Here is a 27,367-nt window from a genome sequence, read left to right on the forward strand (position 1 = left end):
ATCAAGGGAGGGAGAGGGTGGGAGGGACTTAGGAGGAAGAGAGAAGGTGGAGGGGAAAAGGGAGGGCAGGATCAGGTATAGGAGGAGATGGGGGAGATGTACAGTGGGTCAGGAAACTGAACAGAGGTGTGTAGCAATGGGGGATGGGGGAACTGGGGGGAGCCACAAGAAAGTCCCAGATGCCAGGAAAGCAAGAGGCTCCCAGGACCCAATGGGGATGACATTAGCTGAAATGCCCAATAAAGGGGAGAGAGAACCTGTAGAGACCATATCCAGAGGTTAGGCATGGTCCCTGATTGAGGGATGGGACCACTCACTCATATCAAAAATTTTAACACAGAATTACTCCTGTCTAAAGGAAATTCAAGGAGTGGAGCAGAAACTGAAGGAAAGGCCATCCAGAGCCTGCCTCACCTTGGGTTCCATCCCATATGCAGACACCAAACACAGAAAATATTACTGATGCCAAGAAGTGCTTCCTAACAGGAGCCTGATATAGCTGTCCCCTGAGAGGCTCTGCCAGAGTCTTACAAATACAGAGGCAGATGCTCACAGCCAACCATTGGACTGAGCACAGGGATCCCAATGGAGAAGTTAGAGAAAGGACTGAAGGAGTTGAAGGGGTTTGCAATCCCATAGGAAGAACAAAAATATCAACAAACCAGACCTCCCCCCAGAGTTTCCAGGGACTAAACCATCAACAAAAGAATACACATGGGGGGACCCATGGCTCCAGCTGTATATGTAGCAGAGGATGGCCTTATCTGGCATCAGTGGGAGGGGAGGCCCTTGGTCCTGTGAAGGCTCTTTTGCCCAGGGTAGGGGAATGCCAGGGCAGTGGGTGGGAGTGGATGGATGACTCGGGGAGCACCCTCATAGAAACAGGGGGATGGGGGATGGGATGGGGGTTTGTGGAGGGGGAAACCAGGAAGCGGGATAACATTTGAAATATAAATTAATAAAATAATCAATAAAAATAAAAGAGGAATAGACCACAACTAAACAGTTCTTAGAGAAAAAAATGATAAAACTAATGTTATATTCTGCTTGTAGCTAATCACAAATAAAGTATAACAATAACTTAAGAAAACAAAAGCAGAAGTGGGCTTAGTCTTCTGAATAGCAATGTAAAATTAAACCAAGAGCCACTTTGTCATAAAACACCTCTGCGCTGCCCATTTCCTAAAATGAATCAACAGATCGGCTGAGCAAAAGATTAGAGAATTGGTGGGAGATTCAAGGGTTAATTAATGTCCATCTCAGGAAGGTGACTTGACACAGTGCCCTAATAATGCACAGCGACCAAAGCACTTTAGAAATTAATGGGAAAAATTAATGGAATCTGCTATCAATCACTTTGGATTTCTGCGGCCGAAGAACTACATTTGTATAACTCGATTGCTCAATTGCAAAGCAACATTAGGCTCCAGACTCCAGAAAGAGGAGTGAGAGGAAATGAGCAGTGACCTTTGTACCAATGGAAACAGAATCAGCAGCTCTGGGCACGTGTTGTTTCACATTGTTCTTAATTGGGTGATATCACAGGGGCGATGGGAAACAGTATTTGATACTGATGGAAATTGCTCTCACAGAAGGGAGAATTTTGGCATCATTATTCCAAAGTTTTCTAATTTGCAAATGTCTGGACTATATCTTCTTTTTACTAAAGCGTATTTTTATGTACTAATATTCAGAGGTGACAAATCCAGCAGATGTCTAAAGCTGGTCTATAAAATTTCACTGTTCTGGGGACTCGATGACATGAAAATTCAGGTCATCTAGCTGTGCACATGAAAAAGATAATTGGTTGGGGTCCTAGAGACTCCATCACAAATGTCAGACAAATTTGAGAGCTGTCAGAATCATACAGAAGATACAAATAGGGTTGTCAAGGGCCCTTCAATAATTATCCTGTATCTACCAACTATTCTGAGTTACAGGGAACAGAAAGCCCTGGAAAAACCATCCTCGGAGGGTCACACAATAACTTGCAGCATCGGCACCAACAGAAGAATTTTAGAGCTGTGACCAAACAGAGGCTGGACCAGATGCTGCTGCAAAAACTAGCTAAGAATAGTGAGTGATGCTCTGTATACGATGTACTGTGGAAGGTCCATTCTGTGGGTTAAGGCTCCTGCTTTACACCCTTACTCCTTATATGATAAGGACACAGAATGATTTCTATGTTAAGTTTGCTATTATAGTTTGATTTATTGTATTTTAACTGCTATATTGTTACAAGATTATGCCCCAAATGTTTTGGCCACAGAGTAAAACTTCAGGTGTGTCTGTTTGTCTGTATATGCATATATATGTATGTGTGTATATGTGCATGATGTATGTACATATATGTACATGTGCATGGTGTATGTTCATGTGACTATATGTGTATATGTGTGAATATACATGATATGTGATGCATGTGTGTATATGTATATATGAATACACACTGTGCAGGCACATGTGTGAGAGAATGAAAGTAATGTTTACAAATACGAAGAACTAATTAAAAGGAAGAAACATTAAAAATTTGATTTGATTTGTCTATGTGTTATAATCAGTCATTTTTGTGAGCTGACAAGCATTTGAGACTAATTTGTTTGCAGTATAATAAAAATTATGCACTGCATTAAAATATTCACCTGATTAGCTCTGTTACAAGCTTTGTTTGATTACAACAATAACCTCTATACCCGTATATTCAATCATTGTAATTTGTTTCTCATGAAGTAATTTACAATAATCTGTGGAAACACTCCTGTTAAAAGGGTCAAATTAGAAAGTGTGCAGATAGGTGAAGGTATAGAGCAGAAAGCAGCCAAGGAAAAATTGGGATTATTCTCACTCTGGCCAACACAACAAAAGCCTTTAAAATTTTAATTAATTTTCTTTAGTTTTTGAGAGTATAATATAGTCATATCATTTTGTTCTTCCCTTTTATTCCTCCAAACCTTCCCAAATACCCCTCCTCACTCTTTTCCAAATTCACAATCCCCTTTTTTCATCAATTGATTTTACATGCATATGCATATGTATATATAATATACATTTGTAAATATAACCAACTCAGTTTGTGTAATGTTACCTGTATGAATGTTTTCAGAGTTGACCATTTGGTATTCTCGCCCCTGGGAGAATTATTTCTTCCACTCTCAGCATTCCTTGGGTGCCTATGGTTTTTGTGCAGGACCGAGGCCTTGTGGGCGTTTCTCCATCCGTCTTGGGGTGTCTATTGTAGCCATTGTTCAGCTCATGGTAAGGCCGTTGTGTTGATGAGACGTCACAGGTGTAGATTCCAACATTCCCTGGAGACACAATGTCACAGCAAACCCGATGATCCTCTGGCTCTTAAAATATTTTTGCCTCCTCTTCCTGGACCTTAGGTGCAGAAACTGTGTTACAGACTGGTTTCCATAACTCTGTATTTTTATGGGTTGTGGCTTGCTACAATAGTCTCTGTGGCAAAGAAGTTGTTGAGTGTTGAGGGGTGCATTTGTCTCTGACTATCAGAGCAAATGAGTTTAGTAAAGTGATGGGTTTAGGTTCTTCCCCAAGATCAATGACTTCATTCGCCTGGGGCAGTCGGCTAGGTTTCTAGTTCTAGGATTGGTTTTCCTTGTGTTGAGTGGGCCTTACACGCTATTAGCTGTTGGTTACTTTCAGGGTTTGAGTGCCACTAGTGTACTCTTAGGATTAGCGTGCCATGTTGGTAGCTGTTGCGGTTCATAGGCGTCATAGCTGGCTAGCACTGTTCGTGTCTACCTTCTTTTTGTACGTTCCCATGATGCTTTCTATTGCCATGAAGCTAGTCCTTGGGAAGGAGGCTTTTGGGTCTCTATTTCCTCCACAAAATACTTGTCTTGCTTGTTGTATAATTTATTCTTTTCTATTGTTTGCATTAAGTTGACTTCATCATAGGAATATTTCAATTTCCTTTAGAATATCTGGAACCTTCCCAATCACACACCAAAGGTTCTTCAGGAGCAAGAATAAAAAGATGGCCCATTAGAACAACAGGCCTGCTCTGGAAGAGAAGAGGTGGGGCCTGGTCTGTTTTCGTCATATTTTTCTATATTGGTCATTGAGTTTTATATATACTCAACTCAAATATATTGATTGTTATATATTCTGAGTAGATAAGCAGAAAGGTCATAGAGCAAATGGAATGGGAGAGAAGAGGAGAAGCCAGTGCTACTGAGAAGGGATCCTTGAGAACTTCAAGGTCCGTCCATGTTCACAGTTCCTCAGAAGGTCAGGAATTGGATATGTGTGTCCTATTCACATTGTTTCCTCTCTTCTAGATTTATTTTTATTTTATGTGTATGAGATTTTTGCAAGCAAACATGTGTGTGTGTGTGTGTGTGTGTGTGTGTGTGTGTGTGTGTGTGTACTATATTCCTACCTGGTGCCCATAGAGGCTAGAAGAGTGTGTTGAATCCCTTACAGCTGGACTTTCAGATAACTGTTAGCCATGGTGTGAGTGATGGTGACCAAAGCTAATTACTTTTCGAGAACAGTCAGTGTCCTGGGCCCTGCTCTCTGTATATAGTGGTGACCTAGCAGTGATATGCATTAAATGCTACAAGAAATTCAAAACTAGTAAAATGATGCTAGAGAGCCAGAGGAAACAGCTAATCTCCTGGAATGGGTAGGGAATATGGCAGAGTGATGATAATTTCTATGGTACAGAGGATATGGAATGACAGTAATAAATGCTTGAGATAGCTGTCCAAGCTCAAAGAGACAGAAAAGAAATGTGCAGAAGATGCTTTCAGTTTTGTTAGAGAAGCTTATGGAAAGGCTACTTTAGGAAGCCAGCCTTCAAATTCTTTGTTACAGATGAGTGACAGGATAAGCGGCTGTTTTCTGAAGGTAAATCAATGTCCCACTGTACTAAGGCATTCTTGTTATAAAGAAAATGTTAGTTGACTCAAAACTATGCACAATGCCATTCTTGATGCTGCCATGAGGTTCTTATCTTGTTCCAAATGGATAACCAAGTCCCCAGACCATCACTAGACTCCTACAGTACTCAGAGTGGCTGCTGCCTTAAAAACTTATTTATAATGATACTAGTTGGTTTTCAAAGTCTACCAATGCCCAAATGACTTATCCAGAGACTGTGATTTAACAAGTCTGGGGTGATGTCTAACACCACATGGTCCAGGATTTCCCCAAAGACAATCCACAGTCAAGGTCAAGTTCTGTAGACGGAGCAGGAGATGGGAATTCCTGATGCCGACCTTTGCACAAAACACTATCAGCACAAACTATACCCGATGTAAGGTAGAAATGCCCTTTGGAAGGCATCTCACTTTTTAGGTCTTTTACTAGCTACTTACAGAAAGAAATAAATCTGCACTCAGTTACTAAGAGACAGGTGACAAGCATCAGGGAAGGAACACCTACAGGCTGTTTGAAACTTTAGGTTCTAAGAAAGGTGGGTTTTGCAGGAGGCTCCAAGGACAGAATCCTTTTCCAATGCACAGGTAAAAAGATAGCAGAGGTAGTTGAACAACAACAACAACAACAACAACAACAACAACAACAACAAACAAAAAAAAACTCAAACCCCCCTCCAAAAAAAGAACCTCTCACAATATCCTTACTTTGCTTTTTTCTTTTATTTTCCTCCTCCATGGTAGTTTTCTAGAAAGAATGGGACTGTCACTGAATATGAAAAGATAAAAGTGAGATTTAGAAAGCAAGAGCTATAAATATGGAGGTAAAAGGCACAAGCTGTATCTGTCACCTATTTAAAGTCCTTAAGTTCAGAGTTGTGCCTGGAAAACATGCAGGTCAGAGTTAATGAGTGGGTAAAGTGTACCTTTGGTGGCTTAGGCCATCCATCACTCTCGGGATACAAGGTCACAAAACCCCGACTATTACTTATCTTCCACTCAATAAAGATGAAATTAAAAATGTAGAAATACTTGCTATCGAATCATAATGGACTGTCTTGCAGTCTTTGCTTAATGTTATTAGTTCCTTACATCCTATATTCCAGAAAATCTCATGATGAAGACTAAATTGATTTCCTTTGTAGACACTGCCAAGCTTTCCAAGAAGGACCATCTTATTCTTGCCATCTGCATATTCATGGGTAGGCTTATTAAAATATTTGTATGCATATTAAAATATGAAACATGACATAAAAGAAAATATGCAGGTCCTTTAACTAGCCAATAACATCTAGGGCAAATTTATTTAATTCCTTAAATGTTGGTTTTCCTGTGTGGTAAAGAGGTAATTATTTCTATCTCTTTAGTTTATTTAAAAGATTAAATGTGAGCTTAACAATGTCATCCAGTAAGTAGGATTCAGTAGGATATAATTAGAAACAATTTAATATTCTTGCAAGATTGCTTTTAGAAATCTGGTCAACTGAAATATCCCTTTCTGTCTCACAACAATAACTCAGGTGAGTTCATAACTATTCTTGTCACTTGACATTTAAATACAAGTCTCATCTTGAGAAATTTAATTCAGTCCTACATCAATGCTTCAATTCATTCTACTGTCTTCTGCCATCCAGATAAGAGTGACCATTGTTAGAAGGCTGTCCTTCCCTCCTCCCATCTCTCTGCTACTTTTGAGAGTTTCTGCACTGTGGTGGACAGAAGAAGGGAAGGGGTAAATATCCAAGCAATAAGTCTCTTTGTGACAGAGGTTCAAATAGTGGGTGTATTTTGGGAGTTAATTTGGGGGACTCTTCAGTGCCCCAGAGAAATAACTAAAGAAGATGAATAGCTTCTAAAGCTCTCTGGATGACTCCTCTCTGAATGTAAACAAATTCCACAATGACAAATTTTCCATAGATATAGAGAAAACATTTGCCTTCTCTTTATAGAAAAAAGAAACTTGTTAAGGAGTTCAGATATGAGAAGTCCATTGTTTGCATGCCTGCCTCTCTTTAGCAGATTTAGAAAATTGTGGTAAAATAAATGCAATGCAAACTTTACCCCTTTAACTATTTTTGGGACAAAAAATGTTTCAAAGTACATTCAAAATATTGTACAACCTTTTGTTCTGCCCAGATTTTCCAGGCCAAACTCTGTATACATTGAACATGCTCTTCTCCTACCCAAATCTGCTCTTAGCCACAGAATTTCTAATTGTTATTTTCTGAATATGTCTGCTAACATAAATATGATGTCATGTGATATTCGTTGTTTTATGCCTGGCTTATTTCACTTAGCACAATATACTCATTATTAATTCAAGTCATAGCATTTGCCAGGAATGCCTTCTTTCAAAGACAGACTAGAATTCCACTGTCAGTTGCTTCCATGTTTTGAAAACTGAGCAATGTTACTATGAAATCTACATTGCACATGTATCCTCTTTATTCATTCAGTTACCAATGGTCATTGGGCTGTTCTCATCTTCACTCTCTCTTAAATGCCAATTTAGATAAAAGTTCATGCCACGGGCAGTCATCAATTTCTAGAGGAATTTTGTCAATGATTTCTTTCTCTAGTCCATTACTTTCCCTAGTCTCTGTGTGATTGACCAACACTGAGTGGATTTGACCCATGGTTTCTGGAAAATAGTTATCCTTAGGAAAGTCCTTGGTCATTCACTTTCTAGTCTGAAAAAATACCCTAGCCAGATAAATTGATACTTTACCTGATTTCTATCAAAACTTGGGTGCCTAGGTAAGGAGATTGAGAACTGGGGCCTGCCAAGCAGGTCAGGGCACAAATATCTATGAAACTGTGCTCTTGGGTATGGTTACCATTTAGTGGATAGACCCTTGCTTGGTTTAGTTGCCTCCAAACCCAAGAACATCTCCTGCTTTTCACTGTCTCATATTACTCAAATGAGGTGTCCTGTAACCACCTATGATCAAATCATGTGAACTTCTCTCTGTGGTTTTGCTATTTTTAAAACTCCTTTATTCTCAGGTTTAACCTCCTAGACATCTATCAGTTTTTTTTCAATACCTTAGCCCACAGCCCTCAAGGCTAAAGGGACTGTGTATTCCAAGGTACTCTGTGAAATTCACCTCCTGCTCTCTTCACTTGCTCCAATGGGAAACCTGAGGAGTTTAAGTTTGACTTACCCATTCAGCCATTTTAATGAAAAATACTCATGGCACTCAGGTGGTACATCACAAAACCACAGAGCAAATGCCAGCAGACTGGGCATGATCAGACTTTTTCAGCAGAACAGAATGTGCCCAGCATAATTCTCACTTTAGGGAGTGGATACATTCACTCCTCCAAGGTGTCTAGAGAATTCATTCTGTTTGGTTGACTGACTCTCATACTTAACTGCTTCAGTATTTCAACCTCCTTCAGTTTACAGGGAACTCGTCTCCCCCATGGACCAATAGTTTAGTAGTTTATGACTTTTGTTCTTTCTCCCTCTGACTTCTCTTTGTAAAACCCAGGAAGGGTGCTCTCCTCTGTGAGTCAGTCATTGGACTCCATGGCTAGCTTCTGTCTTTACTCACTGCTCTGCTCCTTTACTGTAAATAGGTCAGTGCCCAGCATTGAATCCCTCATCTCTTTCGGCTATTGCATTCTCTTTATTGGTCTATTGTAACTATGAAAACTGGAGGCATGAAGAGCCCCTCATCAATAATAATGATGTCAGTACCATTTACTGAGTGTCTGTTTGTTTAGGGCTTTTCACAGAAGTCTTACGCTCTGCCTACAAGATGGGATTTTCTTAGCCCTGGTTATAGGTGGGGAACAGGCTTATTTATGAAAGAGGCTTAGAGGTTTGCATTAAGAGCACTGAGCCAGAAAACAGCAGGGTAAGGTTTCAAGCTTTGGGGTTCTGAGATGTCAAAACTATAAGTATGTGAAGTACAATTAGTAAGGACTAGACCTTTTGAAATATTCCATAGAATCTCAATTGTACAAAGCCCAAAGTATGGGAGTGGGTTCTCCATGAAGCTGTGCTCTAGGACCATTTAATGCTTTTTATCTTCCTTTCTGAAGCTAGATTGGATGCCCTGGATCTGTCTCTACAGACATTGTACACAACAAAAATCATGGCTGTGTTCTGCACAAACCACAGTGGTCAGTCATCACCCCGTGCCTTACTGCTTGCAGAGCGCCAGTTACCAATGATGCTATTTTATAAGCTTTGTTTCTCCAGTCTATCCAGATGGAAATTTAGACATCTCCCTGACAGGAAAGCATTGATTTCAGAAAATAATTAAAATCAGTTAGTAACCGGAGTCTCACAATAGGGGGGAAAATTCCCATTCTGTTTGGAAACACACAGGAGTACCTGTCAAAATTTAAAATGAACTTACATGTGCATTGTTTTGGAGTCACAAGAGCTGACTCAAGAGAAGAAAATGTGATTTGTCACATGTGCATGTGTCATTTGCCACAAAGCTGTCCCTTACCTAGATTTTTCAGTGACAACTCCTAATCACTGCCCAGTGCTGTAGTTTCCTTGTTTGCTTCCCCTGACTTCCTCCTGATACATTCTTCCATACCTTCCAACCCTGCCTTCGATTTGGACAATGGGAAAATGCAGCATCAGCACGCAGAATGTCTTCATGACCCTCTTGGATTTGCCCACTAAATGATGGCCTTTTTTGAGATACTGTTCCAGAAACTCAAAACTTCCCTGAACCCTGTTTTTCATAGCATAGAAGATCTGATGATATTTAGCCCTAAGTGTCTGCTCTGAAGGACAGCCCACTGATTTCCAGAAATTTCCTAAAATTCTTCATGCCTGACCTTCACCAACTTTGGGATTTCTTTGTGCCCTTTCCTTTAGTGTCCAGCTCGTTATCATTGTTATTGTGCTCCACCCAACTCCAGGGTGAGCTAGATGAGCACTAATTGTCAGGTATCTTCCCAAGGCACTGCCTTGTTCCTTTTTCCTTGGACTTCATCCCAGAGCCCAGAGTTCTATCTTCACACTATAAGACTTTGATTTTAACTTCAAATCGTGCTCCTTCTCCCATTTGTCTCAGAGACATTTTTTCTCTACTATCAATTACCTTGATACTCTCATTTAATACTGTAGTTCCTTCAATACCTATCATACTACCTTTAACTTAAAAATTTGATAGATTATAATATGATACAATTATGAGATATATAGTAACCATGATATAGATAGAATGGAAGAACTGGTTCAAAGTAACCACTTTACTGTAGTTACCATTTTAAATACTTATTATTTATGTCTTTGTTTACCTTAAACTTCATATACTTTGACCAACATCTTCCTCATGCTCCTTGCTTCCTAGTCTTGGTAACTAAAATGCTACTCTGTTTCTATTAGTGGAGATGGTTTAGATTCTGACAATTTGTGGGAGCATGTGGTTTTATTTCAGCCTAGAATCCTGTTTTGCACATAGAAGTTCTTCATCAACATTCAACTTAATTTAACAAATCGTCACTAATTTGAATTGAAACTGGAATTTACAGTAAGAGTATACTACTAAGTAAGGGATAAAGAAGATTCTAGAAAGAAAGAGGGAACTGTAAATCTGCAATATCAATATAAATCTGTCACTTAAATCAGTCACATAGCATGGGAATGATTTTTGGACCTGTTTACCACTGGGGCAGTGAGGATTAAGAGACACAAAGTGTGACACAGTCGCAATAAATAGTGTTAATTTTTTTCATTCATAAAATTTGTCTTTAGTTAGAGCATTGCATTATCAGCCATGTAAAAGAAATCTCTCACCAAAGTTGCCCTTTTTCTTGTCATTTCTATGAGTTTTCTGGATAAGTATAGGATTGACAGTTTAATACTAGACAGTGCAGCTAGAAATTGAGCTGGAGCCTGAACCTTGCTGATCCCAGCCCACAGCTGACTGCTCCCAAACCCCGTGGGAGAGAGAGCTCAACGCACAGTCAGGTGGGCACTCCTGAGACTGGAGTGGGAGTGACCACCAATACTGCCCACCGCTGCCCACATCCCTGGCCCAAGAGGAAACTGTATAGGGCCTCTGGGAAAGGGAAGATAGGAGCATTCAAGTGGCAGGTCCTCTGTGGTCCAGACACCGTCTGGATCTGAAGGGACCCAGTCAACAACTCCCTGCACCCAAATCCCATGGAAGGGAGAGCTAAACCTTCAGAGGGGCAGACACGTCTGGGAAACCAGAAGAGACTACACTCTGCCCACATTTCTGACTCCAGAGGAAAACACCTAATGCCATCTGGGACCCCGGTGCACAGGGGCCCTGGGAAAGGGCGGCGCAGGCCCTCCTGGTTGCCGCCCTCCTGGAAAGCTCAAAAGCAGCTCTCCAGGAGCAACTACAGTGAAGAAAAAATTGGTAAAAAAATCTTTACCAATCCTACAACTGATAGAGGGCTTATATCCAAAATACACAAAGAACTCAGGAAGTTAGACTGCAAGACAAATAACCCTATTAAAAATGGGGTTCAGAGCTAAACAAAGAATTCACAGCTGAGGAATGAGGAATGTCTGAGAAACACCTAAAGAAATGTTCAACAGTTTTAGTCATAAGGGAAATGCAACTGAGTTGAAGACCTCATACCAATATTATCCAAACTCTTCCACAAAATTGAAACAGTTGGAGCGCTACAGAATTCCTTCTATGAAACCACAATTACTCTTATACCAAACCACACAAAGACCCAAGAAAGGAAGAGAACTTAAGACCAATTTCTCTTATGAATATCGATGCAAAAATATTCAATTAAATTCTGGCAAAACGAATCCAAGAGCACATCAAAACAATCATCCATCATGGTCAAGTAGGCTTCATCCCAGGCATGCAGGCATGGTTTAATGTATGGAAAATCATCAACGTAATCCATTATATAAACAAACTGAAAGATAAAAACCACATGATCATTTCATTAAATGCTGAGAAAGCATTTGACAAAATTCAACACCCCTTCGTGATAAAAGTCCTGGAAAGAATAGGAATTCAAGGCCCATACCTAAATGTAATAAAAGCCATATACAGCAAACCAGTAACTAACATTAAACTAAATGGAGAGAAACTTGAAGCAATCCCACTAAAATCAGGGACTAAACAAGGCTGCCCACTCTCTCCCTACTTATTCAAGATAGTTCTTGAAGTTCTAGCCAGAGCAATCAGACAACAAAAGGAGATCAAAGGGATACAAATTGGAAAAGAAGAAGTCAAAATATCACTATTTGCAGATGATAAGATAGTATATTTAAGTGATCTCAAAAGTTCCACCAGAGAACTACTAAACCTGATAAACACTTTCAGCAAACTGGCTGGGTATAAAATTAACTCAAATAAATCAGTAGCCTTCCTCTACACAAAAGAGAAACAAGCTGAGAAAGAAATTAGGGAAATGACACCCTTCATAATAGTCCCAAATAATATAAAATACCTCAGTGTGACTTTAACCAAGCAAGTGAAAGATCTGAATGGTAAGAACTTCAAGCCTCTGAAGAAAGAAATTGAAGATCTCAGAAGATGGAAAGATCTCCCATGCTCATGGATTTGCAGGATTAATATAGTAGAAATGGCCATTTTACCAAAAGCAATCTACAGATTCAATGCAATCCCATCAAAATACCAATCCAATTCTTCAGAGAGTTAGACAGAACAATTTGCAAATTCATCTGGAATAACAAAAAACCCAGGATAGCTAAAACTATCCTCTACAATAAAAGGACTTCCGGGGGGAATCACTATCCCTGAACTCAAGCAGTATTACAGAGCAATAGTGATAAAAACTGCATGATATTGGTACAGAGACAGACAGATAGACCAGTGGAATAGAATTGAAGACCCAGAAATGAACCCACATACCTATGGTCACTTGATTTTTGACAAAGGAGCCAAAACCATCCAGTGGAAAAAAGATAGCATTTTCAGCAAGTGGTGCTGGTTCAACTGGAGGTCAGCATGTAGAAGAATGCAGATCGATCCATGCTTATCACCCTGTACAAAGCTTAAGTCCAAGTGGATCAAGGACCTCCACATCAAACCAGATACACTCAAACTAATAGAAGAAAAAGTGGGGAAGAATCTCGAACACACAGGCACTGGAGAAAATAGCTTATGCTCTAAGATCAAGAATCGACAAATGGGATCTCATAAAACTGCAAAACTTCTGTAAGGCAAAGGACATTGTTGATAGGACAAAACGGTAACCAACATATTGGGAAAAAATCTTTACCAATCCTACAACAGATAGAGGCCTTATATCCAAAATATACAAAGAACTCAAGAAGTTAGACTGCAGGGAGTCAAATAACCCTATTAAAAATGGGGTTCAGAGCTAAACAAAGAGTTCACAGCTGAGGAATGAAGAATGGCTGAGAAACACCTAAAGAAATGCTCAACATCTTTAGTCATAAGGGAAATACAAATCAAAACAACCCTAAGATTTCACCTCACACCAGTGGGAATGGCTAAGATCAAAAACTCAAGTGACAGCAAATGCTGGTGAGGATGTGGAGAAAGAGGAACACTCTTCCATTGTTGGTGGGATTGCAGACTGGTACAACCATTCTGGAAATCAGTCTGGAGGTTCCTCAGAAAATTGGACATTGAACTACCTGAGGACCCAGCTATACCTCTCTTGGGCATATACCCAAAAGATGCCCTAACATAGAACACAGACATATGCTCCACTATGTTTATAACAGCCTTATTTATAATAGCCAGAAACTGGAAAGAACCCAGATGCCCTTCAACAGAGGAATGAATACAGAAAATGTGGTACATCTACACAGTGGAATATTACTCAGCTATCAAAAACAATGCCTTTATGAAATTCATAGGCAGATGGATGGAACTGGAAAATATCATCCTGAGTGAGGTAACCCAATCACAGAAAAACACACATGGTATGCACTCATTGTTAAGTGGCTATTAGCCCAAATGCTCAAATTACCCTAGATTCACAGAACACATGAAACTCAAGAAGGATGACCAAAATGTGAATGCTTCACTCCTTCTTTAAAAGGGAACAAGAATACCCTTGGGAGGGAATAGGGAGACATAGGTTAGAACAGAGTCTGAAGGAACACCCATTCAGAGCCTGCCCCACATGTGGCCCATACATATACAGCCATCAAACTAGATAAGATGGATGAAGCAAAGAAGTGCAGGCTGACAGGAACCAGATGTAGATCTCTCCTGAGAGACACAGTCAGAATACAGCAAATACACAGGCGAATCCCAGCATTAAACCACTGAACTGAGAACCGGACCCCCATTGAAGGAACCTTAGAAAGGTCTGAAAGAGCTTGAAGGGGCTTGAGACCTCATATGAACAGCATTGCCAACCAACCAGAGCTTCCAGGGACTAAGCCACTACCTAAAGACTATACATGGACTGACCCTGGACTCTGACCTCATAGGTAGCAATGAATAGCCTAGTAAGAGCACCAGTGGAAGGGGAAGCCCTTGGTCCTGCCTAGACTGAACCCCCAGTGAACATGATTTTTGGGGGGAGGGCAGTAATGGGGAAAGGATGGGGAGTTGGAGGGGTTAGGGAGATGTTGGCCCAGAAACTGTGAAAGGGAATAACAATCGAAATGTAAATAAGAAATACCCAAATCAATAAAGATGAAAAAATTAAGGAAAGACAAAAAACCCCTAGAAATTAAGAAAATGCTTTCTTGGGTTTTCTATCATCATTCTACACCATCATGAATGGCAGGACACTAATGTATACACTATTCTTGAATAGTCTCAGTACATATACCTAGACAGGCAGGTCATTTAGCACTTTATCAAATTGTCATCTCCTAACTGTTGGATGGAGGTGAGGACAGCCTGATCTTCTATTAATATACGTTCCACATTGGAAACTTCACTCACTGAATCATCCCTGCTGGTAGAGTCAATACTGTGAGAACAACTACAAAAAACACTTTGTATGTATGTGTGTTCTCTTTCCCACTACTCTTTGCAATTCCCTCAGGCAGAAGTGTCTTTCTTGGAGACACATCAAAGAACTTGAAAAATATAGAAAATGACATTCTCCCCCCTTTCGTTTTTTAACACCTCACTGTCATGCGTGATGACATTTTTAAATTCTGCTGACTCTGAAGGTTGGCCTCACACCGTTGTCAGAGTGGTCATTATGTATAGCTGCTATAGGTGGCTTACAAAACAGCTCCAACAAAAACACACAATCCTAGTAATGTTTCTTGACATCACTGTCTCGTTTAGTGGCAACATAATCATCCTCATTTCCCAGCCTATATGGGAGGTCACATCCCTGTAAGTCATCCCAATAAATCTGGCCTTAGGTGGAATTACCCCTTTAGTCTGTCACTAATGCCCCATTGCGTGTGAATACGTGTTTGTTTGCATCCTTCTAGAAGATGATGTAACATTACCTGCTTTAGTAACAACCATCTATAGATTGGCTGAGTCCATGTGATTCCTAGACATGATACTTCAGCACTGGGACAGCGCCAGTTGAATGATCACAGACACTTATAAAAGAGTATTGTTTTCAAGAGGGGTATATGCAAACAGAAGAAACCAGTTCAAGAGAATAGAAAGAAACCTGGAGAGAGCAGAGGATATAGGATTTGGGGTGTAACTTCATGGTACAAGACTTGCTTAGCCCTAGTTTGCACGAGGCTCAACCCTTACTATCACCACAAAATGAGGGAGAACAGCATGATTCCTCAGAAGACGGTGAGTTCTGAGTTCTGAGTTTCAGCCTGTCCTGATTTAGCTCAGACATACTTCATTCCTCATCTTTAGATGGTCCTGAAGGACCGCCCTTAAAATAGCTCTTCTTTTTACCTGTGCTGCCCTGAGGCAATTTCTGTTCATTTCAACAAAATGTCCTTTCACCAAAGCCTCTTTCTTCTTTCTGCCACCCTGGAATCTGAGGCTCAGCCTTTCTTCCCTACATCTCATCCACTCTGTCAGAAGCTGCCGTTTGACATGCTGGGAGCAGTGTCAGGGGCTCACTTGTCTACTTTATAAATCAAGGTAATTAATGAACACTGCCTCAACAGGCAAACTTCAAAGCCTCAGTAGCTAAGCCAGATAAGGTATACTCCTCCATCACCCCAGACCCAAGGGCAGTCAGGCTGCTGCCCTCCATCCAAGAGCTATGCCATCTCCAATCAGTGATTTTATAGTTGTTGAGGAAGGAAAAGCAAGGTAGAGGAGCCACTGTGGCTTTCAATGGCACTGGGTTGGGTGAAGCATTTGCCACTTCTATTCTGCTCTTCATCTATTTAGCCTCAGAATTTAGTTTCACTTTAATTGTATTGCAATCTGAAAAGAATATAGCCGTAGAGAACATTGAACACAGGAGACTAGCCGTGTTTATTCTGGACTCTTGTTTGCCCAATGAGCCCAATGGCTTGGCTGGATCTGCATATAACTGCCTATGGAGGAGCTTGAAAGGACAGACATATTGTAGCTTATTTAAGGGAAATTTAGACAGTATAATATCCAGTTGTTCACACATGGAAGGTTGGGGAGTCCTAGTGGGTAAGCAGGGTCACAGGTCAGCATGATCAAATATCTTCATCAGACCTGATAAAGCTAGACTTCTAGATGTCCCTCGCACTTTATCAACTATTCTGTAATCAACAATCTCTCCATAGTATTTGTTAAATGAGAAAACTGTAGCAAACCTAGTTTCTTAGGTCTTGGTTGACTTTTATTTGTGATTCTAGAATAGAAATGGTTCAGAACGTACTGCTCTGTTACATGAGCAGGCTCTATGTCCACAGAGAAAAGTGAGTAACATATAAAAAGTTGAGGTTTAGAAATAGCTTCATCCAAGCAAACTGCTTACTAGTTACCTTATTTGAACCAGATCTGAACAGTTACTTGGCTGCCTGTGGTTGGCTGATGATCTACTGCTGTGATTGGCCAAGATTCATCTACTTGTAATAGAAAGTTCTGTCTTCGTCACCGTTCTATTGCTGGGAAGAGACACTTTGACCCATGACAATTCTCATAAGAGAAAGCATTTCATTAGAGCTTGCTTACAATTTTGGAAGTTTGGTTTATTAACAAGGTGGTATGTAGGCAGACATGTTTGGGGGAAGTAGCTTAGACTTCTACATCTGGTTCTTCAGGAAGAAGGGAATGAGAAACACTGAGGCTGCTTGGGCCTTTGAAACTCCAAAGGTCATCCCTGGTGACACACTTGATACAACAAGATCACACCTACTCAAGGCAACATTTCCAACTCCCTCTCATGTCATGCCATTTCCAACTCCCTCTCATTCATGACCAAGCATTCACTATTCAAACTATCATGGCTCCTGCATTTACACTTTGAGTTCACTATGTATGGAGAAACAGGCAAACTTAAATTATGCAGCTTTCCGTTAGACTTCATTCTAATAGAACTTGTAACGTATGAGCTGTGCAGTAAAGGGTGACTCTTAAACTTTGAATAGTTGTTAATCAGGAGAGGGGAGTAAATCATTATGAATATTGACTCTTGTCCCTGGGTTGACATCCAAGCTCTGCTATTTGAGTGGTTTTTAAGTTTGGGGGCATAAGATACTTAGCTTCTTGGCAACTCTTTTTCCTCTTTTATAAAGTAATAATAATAATAATGATAATAGTGAGAATAATAATAGTGATACTTATGTTCATGTTATAGGGATTATGTGGATGAACCCATTTTAAATGCTCAGGGTAATGTTGGGCACACAGATTATTGTTATTTAAAGCTGTTGGGTTAGGAGACTGAATAATTATTCCACTTTTACCTAGAACATAACCCAAGACAATCTATAAAATCCAAGTCCTAATCATATAAGTGCGTCATTTCTCAACTTCATAACGGATTAACCTCATGACGGCATCACTCAACAGTAGCACTTGCTCTGCTCTGTTGTTGGTCTAACTGCTTTCCTTTCATGCACTGAGTGATGACTGCTGTTCTACCTTGGTCCATGTTGCTCTTTCTTCTCCTATGTCTAGGATCTGTCTAGGGCCCATTTGTCTCTCCATGTCCTTCCATTTCCCTTTATTTTCAAAGACTTTCTTAATTTCCCAGGACACTCTCCCCTTCTACGCTTCTATCAGCAAGGAAGTATTCTGAAAATAACTAGCTTCATAGAAATGTAGTTTTCACCCTAGACCAAACATTTCTCTGGCTATTCTTCTCTTTATCCTTTATTGTTGCACTTTTCATCAAATTGCCCATATTAATTGTGTCTACTTCTAATCTTCCTAGTTACGGGCCATGAAAGCTTCTGTCTTTGACACACACACAATTGCAATCATCACCACAAACCCAGTGTTGGAAGGTCTGGTGGTCAGTCCCATGCAGCACACATGGCAAATGTCCTCTGCGGAAGCTGTCCTTTCCTTGGTTTCTAGAGCAGAACTTCATTTGCTTGCATCTCACATCACTGCTCACTCCATTCCAGGTGCCTTTGTGGAATCCCTTTCTTCGTTCCAAATTCTGGGTGACACAAAAGTAAGGGAGGGCTCAGTTCTCAGGTCTCCTTTATTGGACCCGGTGTGTGCGTGTGTGCGTGTGTGTGTGTGCGCGCGTGTGTGTGCGCGCGTGTGTGTGCGGTGTGTGTGTGTGTGTGTGTATCTACATGTCTGTCTGTATGGTATATATACATTTAGAGGCCACAGGAGAATGATGGGTGTCTTTCTTTCTCTATCACTTTCTGTCTTATTACCCTGAGACACAATCTCTCACTGAACTGCAAGGTTGCCTTTTTCAGCTAAGCTAGCTACTAGTGAGCCCTCAGAATTTGGTTGCCTCTACTCTCCCAGTATTGGCACTAGCTAGTTCTGAGGAATCCCTTATCTTATTCTTCTGAGGCTAATGTTATAGGCAAGTTACCTATCTTGCATTCATGTTGGTGCTATGGACCTGCACTCAAGTCTTCTTGCATATACACCATTGCCTTAACCACTTCACTGTCTCCTTCACCCTAGTCAGAAGAAATGTTTTTAACATTTAAAAACAATTGTGTGTGTGTATGTGTGTGTGTGTGTGTGTGTGTGTTTCTCTGTGTGTATGCTAAATGGATGTCACCCACCAACATGGGTGCTGGGAATTGAACTCAAATCCTCTGGAAAGAGCAGTAAATGATCGCTCTTAACCACCAAACCATCTCTCCAATGCCCCCACCCCACATAGGGAGCAAGTGAAGTCTATGTGAATGTTTGTTGTTGACATGGGACTTGTCAAGATGTGTCAAGGACCAATGCCTCCGTTCCATGGGTGGCAAAACCTTTACCAGGTGGTGCTCAGAATAATAGCAAAGCCTCACTCTGGTCTGACTTAAAATGTTGGTATGTGCAGGGAATGTCTGTCATAGCTTTCTCTCTGTCTGCCAGGCATGTTTACTGTCTCAATACTGTTCTCCTACAGAGACTGCACCTACCAAGATTAGTTAACCTTGCCTCCTTGCTCACTAATCTCACCTCCTTGGATTTCTTTATACAATCACCCCACTTCCCTGTTCACGTGTATATCATAAACATACAGATGGCCCAGGACTGCTGTGGCCTCTGCATTTGACAGCCTATTCTACCCAATCCCAGACTTTCTGTGTCTGCATCTGCGTGTCTATCATTTCTGTCTTCTCTCATCGCTTCTGGGACTCAGGCCATGCAAAGGATACAGTAGCCACCCCCCACCGTCCCAGATTATTTCACTGTGGAAAGTCTACGTATTTAATTCCATTAATGACTAAGTCAACGCCCATGTCTCACACTCCTTCACTTAATTCAAATATATGTTTCTCAGCACTGTCCTGCACCACTTTAAAATATCTGTCCCCTTCCCTCTGCCAACTCTACTTTACTATTTTTATCATGACGCTTATCAAATATGCATTATGCGCCTTCTCCTCACACTCTTGGATAGTATCCATATACGTAGAGGAGTTGTCTGTTTTGTGTGCCACGGCACGAATGACTTGTGCTGTGTCATCTCTCCCTGGGACCCTCTCTTCTTCCGGTTCTTCTTGTTAAGTCCTCCTTATTCTTATGGCCCTAGTTAATTTTCACTGCCTTTGGGAAATCTTCTCCAGGACAAGCCCAGTCACCATTTCTACGCTTCCACTGAACATCATTTACCATCCGTAGCATGACGCACACTACCTCACACGGTGACTGCCTTCCAGCTGGGCAGCCCATGGTCCAGGTTTGAGCTTCTTGCCTGTGCTTTGCTTCGGAGCCATTTGCCCATGATGAGAACTTCACCTCTGCTGCAGAAGACAATGTCCGCAGGTGTCATGGCGGCAGGATGATACCTTTACATCCTTCTCCTGCTCTAGTGGGCTAGCCAAATTTCAGGCCCTCCCTGACAGAGCTCGTGCTTCCTGCCCCTAAAGCTCTGCTCACCATCCTACAGCAGCCACCATAGAAGAGACTTAAACATGTCAACTGCTTGGCACTGTGCAGGGAGGAAGAACTGCTTGGATAATAAGTTGAAGCTACTGCGAGTTGGATCAGAACAGAACGACACGACAGTCATTTTTTTTGTCCATCAATTTTTCTATTATCCTCACAACAGAGCGTGAAACATTCACTGGAACACATCCTCATTGAATCAAGCCCTGAAAATATATTGGCATTAATAACATGAGAGTCTAAGGCACTGGGGATAATAAAAACAACTGATTGCAAACATAATATGTCTCAGGATGTTTTTATGCAGTAGCTCCATGCATTTCATTGCTGTTAATTACGAAGCCAGCAAGTGGGGGATCAGGGCACTGTACCTCTGAGCTATAAAGCCACCTTTATTTGGTACTTATATGATTATCCAGAGGAAATAGTTTGATTGGTTAGTGCTAACAGAGTTTAATTTGAGGCAAGGTAGAATACATCTGTTGGCAATGACTCAGTCTTACAGAGTGGGGGCTTCAAATGGCTCAGCTGTGGTCACTCAAAAGCTATTTGTATAGGGGTATTTTCATATTGTGTCCTTTTGGGGACATTTCAAGAAACAGAGCCTCCTTGAGATCTGTCAGTGTTCTAAGGCAGCTTGTAGTATCTCACACTTAGGTCTCTTGGTTAAGGTAGAGGCGAAAAGAACTTTCATTATTGATAGTCTGCTGTGGCCATGTGTTTACCTTTACAAACAGCATTAGCCGGCTCACTTCTGGGACTCCTCTCCCCAGCAAGGGAATAGTGTATTACTCGGTAAGATAACAGTGCCAGCTTCTAGCCGATGGAACTCACCAGGGTGCACGACATCAAAAAATCACCATTTCTGAATGCACACAACAAAGAAATTACAGACCCCATGTACATATTTAAATGGAATGAAAATCGGAACTCTGATGAGCTCCAACTAACTACTATTCGTCTGCCATAACACTATTTGGGTTGCATTTCTGGGCTTATGAAAGTGACACCTCCAAATTCAGAAAGTCAAGTGTGCTTAGAATGCTTAGAATGACTCTTGCGAAATTTTGTATTCTATGTCGTTCTTTTTCTTTTGGTCTCTCCCCCAGATCCATTATTTTTCTTTTCTTTTTGTTTATTCTCCGCTCATACAATGCATGCCATCTGCAACCTCCCTTCCCTACCCCCAAGCACCCCTTCTCTTCTCTCCCCCAGATCCACTGCTCTGTAGTTTTATTCCACTGTTTTATCATAAGTACCTTTATTTTTATGTTCCTGTCATATTTGTATACTTCACATTCATCTCATGTCTAATGTTATTATGGAATTATCTGGACCTCTGCATAGTCATATAATCTACTCATCACTTAGGATATTCTTACTAATAATATGAATGTTAAAAATCCTATCAAGTTATTGCAAAATTACCTTTTAAAGAGGTTTGAACCCTCTTAAACCTTTGTTAGTGTGTCAGATAACAGTTTAAAATATTGTGAATACAATTAAAGATTTCCAGTTAAGTTCTATGTTAATATTACCCTGTTACAACTAATTTTAGGTAGTTAGAGAGTATATTCTTAACTGCTTACTTAGTAACTACTGACTCTATGGGGCTTACTTTATTATGTCCTTTGCTTTTTTACCCTTTAGGTTTATATATCTGCCCTTTCAATTTCTGTCATTTGATGTGAAGTTCTTAGAACTTATTTTTAATTATTCTCATGTGTATTTTAGTTATGTTACCTGTATTATTATGCTTCAGCATTAAATGTTTATGCAATTGAATCTGTTGATTCCTTATAATTTTCTTCATTCCTCTGAAGGTGGACATAACTTTATAAGACCATGTTATATTGTTTTTTTTAAATTAGAACACCGTATTTGCCTTTTTTAATCATGTGGAATTTATTTTGCCAAAAGAGCAAAATGATAATTTCACATTATACAATCTTATTCTTATATCAATTATTAAAGAACTCAAAATCATTTTAAATGCCCTGCTGGCAGGGTTATAATTTGGAATCTCATATAATATGCATTATTGAGACAGGTAGTTTTCAGGGGAAAAGAAATGAAAAATAGATATGGCATCCTTTTGATGGAGGGAGTCATTACTCGGGCAATCGGGGAAGACAGAGGCACTTTGGGGACAGCTACACTGGCTTTTCACAGTGACCGCTGAGCACTCCACTGGGAAGCTCTGTTCTTATCCCTTCTCTGATTCCTCCTTTCCCCATGTCTCCTTCACTCCCCTTTGCTGCAGTTGGTTTACTGAAGTGTCCTCATTCTTTCCCTCTTGCCTTTTCTCTGATGCTCCATTTCCTCCATCTCTTCCTTCCACTCTTGCCCTACCTTTCTTTCATTAATTCTTCTTTCTCTCATCTCTCTTATACCCATACCTCCACCGGGAACAAGGAAGCACCTATCTCTGGGGAGACACTCATCTCTATATCAATTGCAAAGAATAATCTCCACACGGACTTACAAATTAAACAGACTTGATTTCAAACCCTGTGACTGTCTTTGCATTGACATAAGTGATTGCAGGCAGTCTCTCTTGTCTGGGTTCTGGCATGCAGGGAACTCAGTAGCTGTAATTTTGCTACATCATTAAACTTACAACAGTATAGTTCAGATATCAGCCATCCATATATTAACTGAAAAAATTACATGAAGTACAAATTTCACAGCCAGCTTCTTAGTCCACAAATCAGCAGCGAAATAAAAGGTGGGCATTATGACCAGTGACCAAGCCAATCTATCATGACTTTCAAAGACTACTGTGGTTTATCATGGTATGTATTGCTCAGTTCAGGCAGAAGTAATGAAGGGTATAATTGTGTTGTCTCCTCATCTCCTGATAATAAGTCTGAAAGACATCTTCCAAACTGGATAATTCAGAGAGCCAGAGAGCAAGTTAACCATGAAAAAAGTGAGACTGGTAGGGTGAAATTCCAACCATAAATAATTGAAATTATTGACAGAAGAGTCAGTTCTGGGGATGCTAATGTTGACATCATTCAAGAGAGACTCTAAACATATTGGAAGGTTTCATGAAAGTGAACACATGGACAGAAATTGAAGAAAGTGGTCATGATGCAAACTATGATGTCCTTGAAGGAATGAAGTCATCATTAAAGGGTATCAGGGTGAAATTTTGCAGTGTAAAATGAGTAAAAGAGGAGACAGTAGAAGATCATGAAAACACAAAGGAAAGAATGACCATTCCAGTGGCACAGAACTATGTACCATAGTTCTAGGTGTATGTTGTAAGTTATGTGATAAGAACACAATTACCGCTCAAACTATCAATAGCCTTTTAAAAGGTACATTTATTTTACACGCATGATGCTTCCACATGTGAATAGATAGGCACCACACATGTATCTGATGCCTAAGGAGTGCAGAAGAAGACATTGGATCCCTTGGAACTGGAGTCACAGAAGGTTGTGAGGCAGTGTATGGGTTCTGGGAATGGAGCCCAGGTGCTCTGCGGGAGTAGACAAGTTCTTAACCCCTGAGCCTTTTCTCCAGTCAGCCCACCCCCACCCAGAATTAATCAATTTTAAATGGCAAATAAATGAAATCCTACATAGTAATTATTCATTTTACAGATTTTCACTCACCTATACGCTTATAACCGTTACAGAATTGTTTTATCATGAGAAAAACATTTCCCATTTATTTGGAGGACTGAGTCACAGATTCCAGCTTATAATAGACATTACCAAGTAAAGTAAGGACAGGCTGTCCTAAAGTTTTCTCTGCTATAGTTTTTCCTTGTGAGATTAATGACTTTATAGGATTGCTATGAAAGTTAAATGAGGTAATGCATGTAAAATTCTTGGAGCAGCTGTTGCTTGGTAGATTTTAAATTAAAAGTTGCTACTATTAATAATAATATCATTACAACCAACCACCAAGCAGAGTCACATAGCACAGTTCTGCCATGTTGACTTTAATGAAGCTTTTACTATTTAAAGCGTCTGCAACACACACCAGAATTAATAAGGAAGTAGAACAGTGGATTTGAAAAACAGGGGAAAAATAAATGTTTTTCTAGTTGTCGTGAGGTGACCCCCACAAGATGTCTCAGCCCTGACGGAAAACAATACTACTAAAGTGATTTGTAAACATCCGCTGCTGTAGAATTATATGGAGAAGGAGAAAAGATAAAGGTGACCGGCCCTTTTGATTTCAGGAAAGTTAAATCCTCAATGTTTCATTTTGGTTGTTCTTTGGGGTGGAGTGATTTACCTGTGGAGAGGAATCCGGAACTTGTGTGCAACACACGAAAGAGTGGAGTGAAATCAACCAGTTCTCCACCATCTCTCTAGAGAAGTCCATGATCAATGTCTGGTAGACTCCACTCACCTACAAAGGGTTAAGTGAGCACAAGAACGTTTCAACATCTCTATCTCTTCAACCATTGTTAGGTATTTCTCTCATGGCAATTCTTTAGAATAAAGTATACCTACTTGATTTAATTTTTAATGCTTTTTATATTTTAGTATGAAAACATTACACTAAGGAAATAGTATGGAAATCCCAAAGCGATAAAAACAAGCCTTCCATAGAGCCCTCTCCAGAGTCAGGTTGCTCCCCACAGTCAATGAACCAAATTCCCAAGACTATTATACATTTTGCTCCTACACTCCAGCCCACCAATGCCTCTTCTGTCTTCCAAGCATACAATGCTGCTTTCTGATGTAGTTGCCTCGACTTTGCTTTCTCCCAGCCTCACACGGCCTTTCCCAGTTTGTGTGTGCTGGGAGAGAAGGGTTTTTTTTTTAATGTTTTTGTTTTGTTTTTAATTATTTTTTTTTTACTTATTCACTTTACATCCCACTTACCGCCCCCACTCCAGCTACCTTCCCACAATCCTTACTCCATTTCCCCTTCCAATTCTCCTCCAAGCAGGTGGGGACCCTCCTGGGTATTCCCCACCCTGGCACTTCAAGTCTCTGTGAGGCTAGGCACTTCCTCTCCCACTGAGGCCAGAAAAGGCAGCCCAGCTAGAAGAGCATATCCCACATATAGGCAATGCTTTTGGAATAGCCCTGTTCCAATTGCTTGGGAGCCACATAAATAATAAGCTGCACATCTCTACATATGCAGGGAGGCCTAGGTCCAGTTCATGTGTGTCCTTTGATTGATTCAGTTTCTTAGATCCCCAAGGGTCCAGGTTAGCTGATTCTGTTGGTCTTCCTCTAGAATTCCTATCTGGTTAGGGGCAGCAATCCTTCCTCCTATTCTTCCATAAGAGTCCCCAGGCATCATCCATTGTTTGGCTATGGGTGTCTGCATCGGTCTGAGTCAGTTTTCAATTTTCTTTAGTGATGTAGCCATCAAAAGACCCACCAAGTCTCTCTCTCTCTCTCTCTCTCTCTCTCTCTCTCTCTCTCTCTCACACACACACACACACACACACACACACACACACACGACATCAAAGTCAGAGGATAACAGGGCATAATGGAATATACTAATGGCAAAAATCATTATATGCACATGAGAAATTTTCGAAGAATAAATAAAACTAATTTCTTCAGTGGCCTTCCCTTAGCTCTTGGTCCAAAAAGTGCTGCCATTAAAGACTGACTTAGGCCTTGTGTCTCTAATGAGCTCTGCTTCCCCAGCATGAATGCTCTGTGATCTCTTGCAACACCAATAGTTCAGATCTTGTCTTTGGACACTGAATATTTCCAGGACTCCTCCTACTGCTCCAAAGCAGTTTGAGCTCCTAGAACATTAGCACTATCCTGTACATCTACATTTACGGAATGTATAAGCACCCACTTAATTTGCTAGTATAACCTTGAAGGCAGAGGGAGCATCTTGTTCAACTCTGTTTTACATAGTACACAGTAGAAGCTCAGGAAGTAATTGGTGAGGCTCTGGTATAGGTTAGCCAATATGTGCTAGACTAATACCCACAGGCCGTAGGTTGTTTCCTGGATCACTTTTCCAAGATGTTAGACTAGATGCAGGGATACACTTTTGTACTCTCAATACCTTGAAAGCAGAGGCAAGAGGATTGCCATAACTTCAAATATTAATCTGGTTTACATAGTGGATGCCAGTGCAGCCTGGACTAGAGAAAGAAATATCTCAGAGAGGGGTGGGGAGGAGGAGGAAGAAGAGAAGGAGGAGGAGGAACCATTAAGTAAATATGGAAACCATACACTATACTTTAGGATTAAAAAATACTATTAGGAGCTAAGAAGTATAAGGCTCAGTCAGTAAAATGCTTGCCCTATGATCATATGGATCTGAGCTCAGATACCCAGTAAAGATATAAAAGCCAAATGCAGTGGTAGATGGTTCATACCTATAGCTGGAGAGCAGAGAGGAGACAGATTCCTGGAGCATATTGGTTACTCGATCTAGATGATTCTATGAATTTCGACATCCAGTGACAGACTCTCTCCCAGACCACTAAGTAGATTGGTTGAAGAAGATCCTCAGTGTTACTCCCTGTCCCCTGGTGTGTGGTATGAGTGTACTTGCACATACATACACACACATGCATATGTGCACACACATGCACAGAAACACGTGTGAGAGGAGGGCTTGCCTAACCTGACTTTTACAGTGTCATATCAGAGAATATGCCTGCCCTAGTCATTCTAAGAAAACCCATTCTTTGTCTCTTCACAAGCTTCCCTGGACACAAATCTCTCAGAGGAATATATTAATGAGAAACGGGGAGCCATCACATGGCCTTTCACCTGCACCTTTGTGTGAATCTTCAGGGAGTTCGGATTCTCTTTAGATAGGCTTATTTGATCTCTTTTGAAACACAATGCAGGACAAAGCAATGGACAGTTTTTTTTTATTTTGGATTATTTTATGACATTACTCAGTCAACTGAAATGTAAAATATAATCCATATTTTGTTTTACACAATAAAACTAGGTAGCTGCAATATTTTCTCTGAATTGATTATCTATTTTTATGTCACATTTTTCTATCATATACATACACCATAAGCAATCTCTAATCAGCAATTCAAAACAATCTCACCAGTCTAAAATTACAGTGGCAGAATGAATGATCAGAATCACAAAACTGGAGTAAAAGTACTGCTATATA

General features: G+C 40.4%; 1 protein-coding gene and 1 long non-coding RNA gene across 5 annotated transcripts in view; both read right to left on the reverse strand.

Annotated features, from left to right (window-relative positions):
- LOC148004131 (uncharacterized) overlaps positions 1–27,367 on the reverse strand; it is an 876,089-nt gene that overhangs the window by 687,748 nt on the left and 160,974 nt on the right. The window lies entirely within an intron of this gene.
- Positions 1–27,367, reverse strand: part of LOC148004133 (uncharacterized) — a 95,047-nt gene that overhangs the window by 19,635 nt on the left and 48,045 nt on the right. For 2 of the 4 annotated variants that reach the window (XM_087564290.1, XM_087564289.1), the window contains 3 exons: positions 24,530–24,646; positions 18,186–18,356; positions 3,086–3,305 (listed from right to left, as the gene is read on the reverse strand). In XM_087564290.1, coding sequence (XP_087420416.1) covers positions 3,246–3,305; positions 18,186–18,356; positions 24,530–24,646 — 348 coding nt within the window. In that variant the 3' untranslated portion in view covers positions 3,086–3,245. Of the gene's footprint in view, positions 1–3,085; positions 3,306–18,185; positions 18,357–23,586; positions 23,763–24,529; positions 24,647–27,367 lie in introns of those variants that run through there. The other 2 variants (XR_015628210.1, XR_015628209.1) reach the window with 2 other exon arrangements.

This window comes from Rattus norvegicus, chromosome 8, assembly GCF_021556685.1.
Source record: "Rattus norvegicus strain SHRSP/BbbUtx chromosome 8, alternate assembly SHRSP_T2T, whole genome shotgun sequence".
In the NCBI taxonomy this organism is placed as follows: Eukaryota; Metazoa; Chordata; class Mammalia; order Rodentia; family Muridae; genus Rattus; species Rattus norvegicus.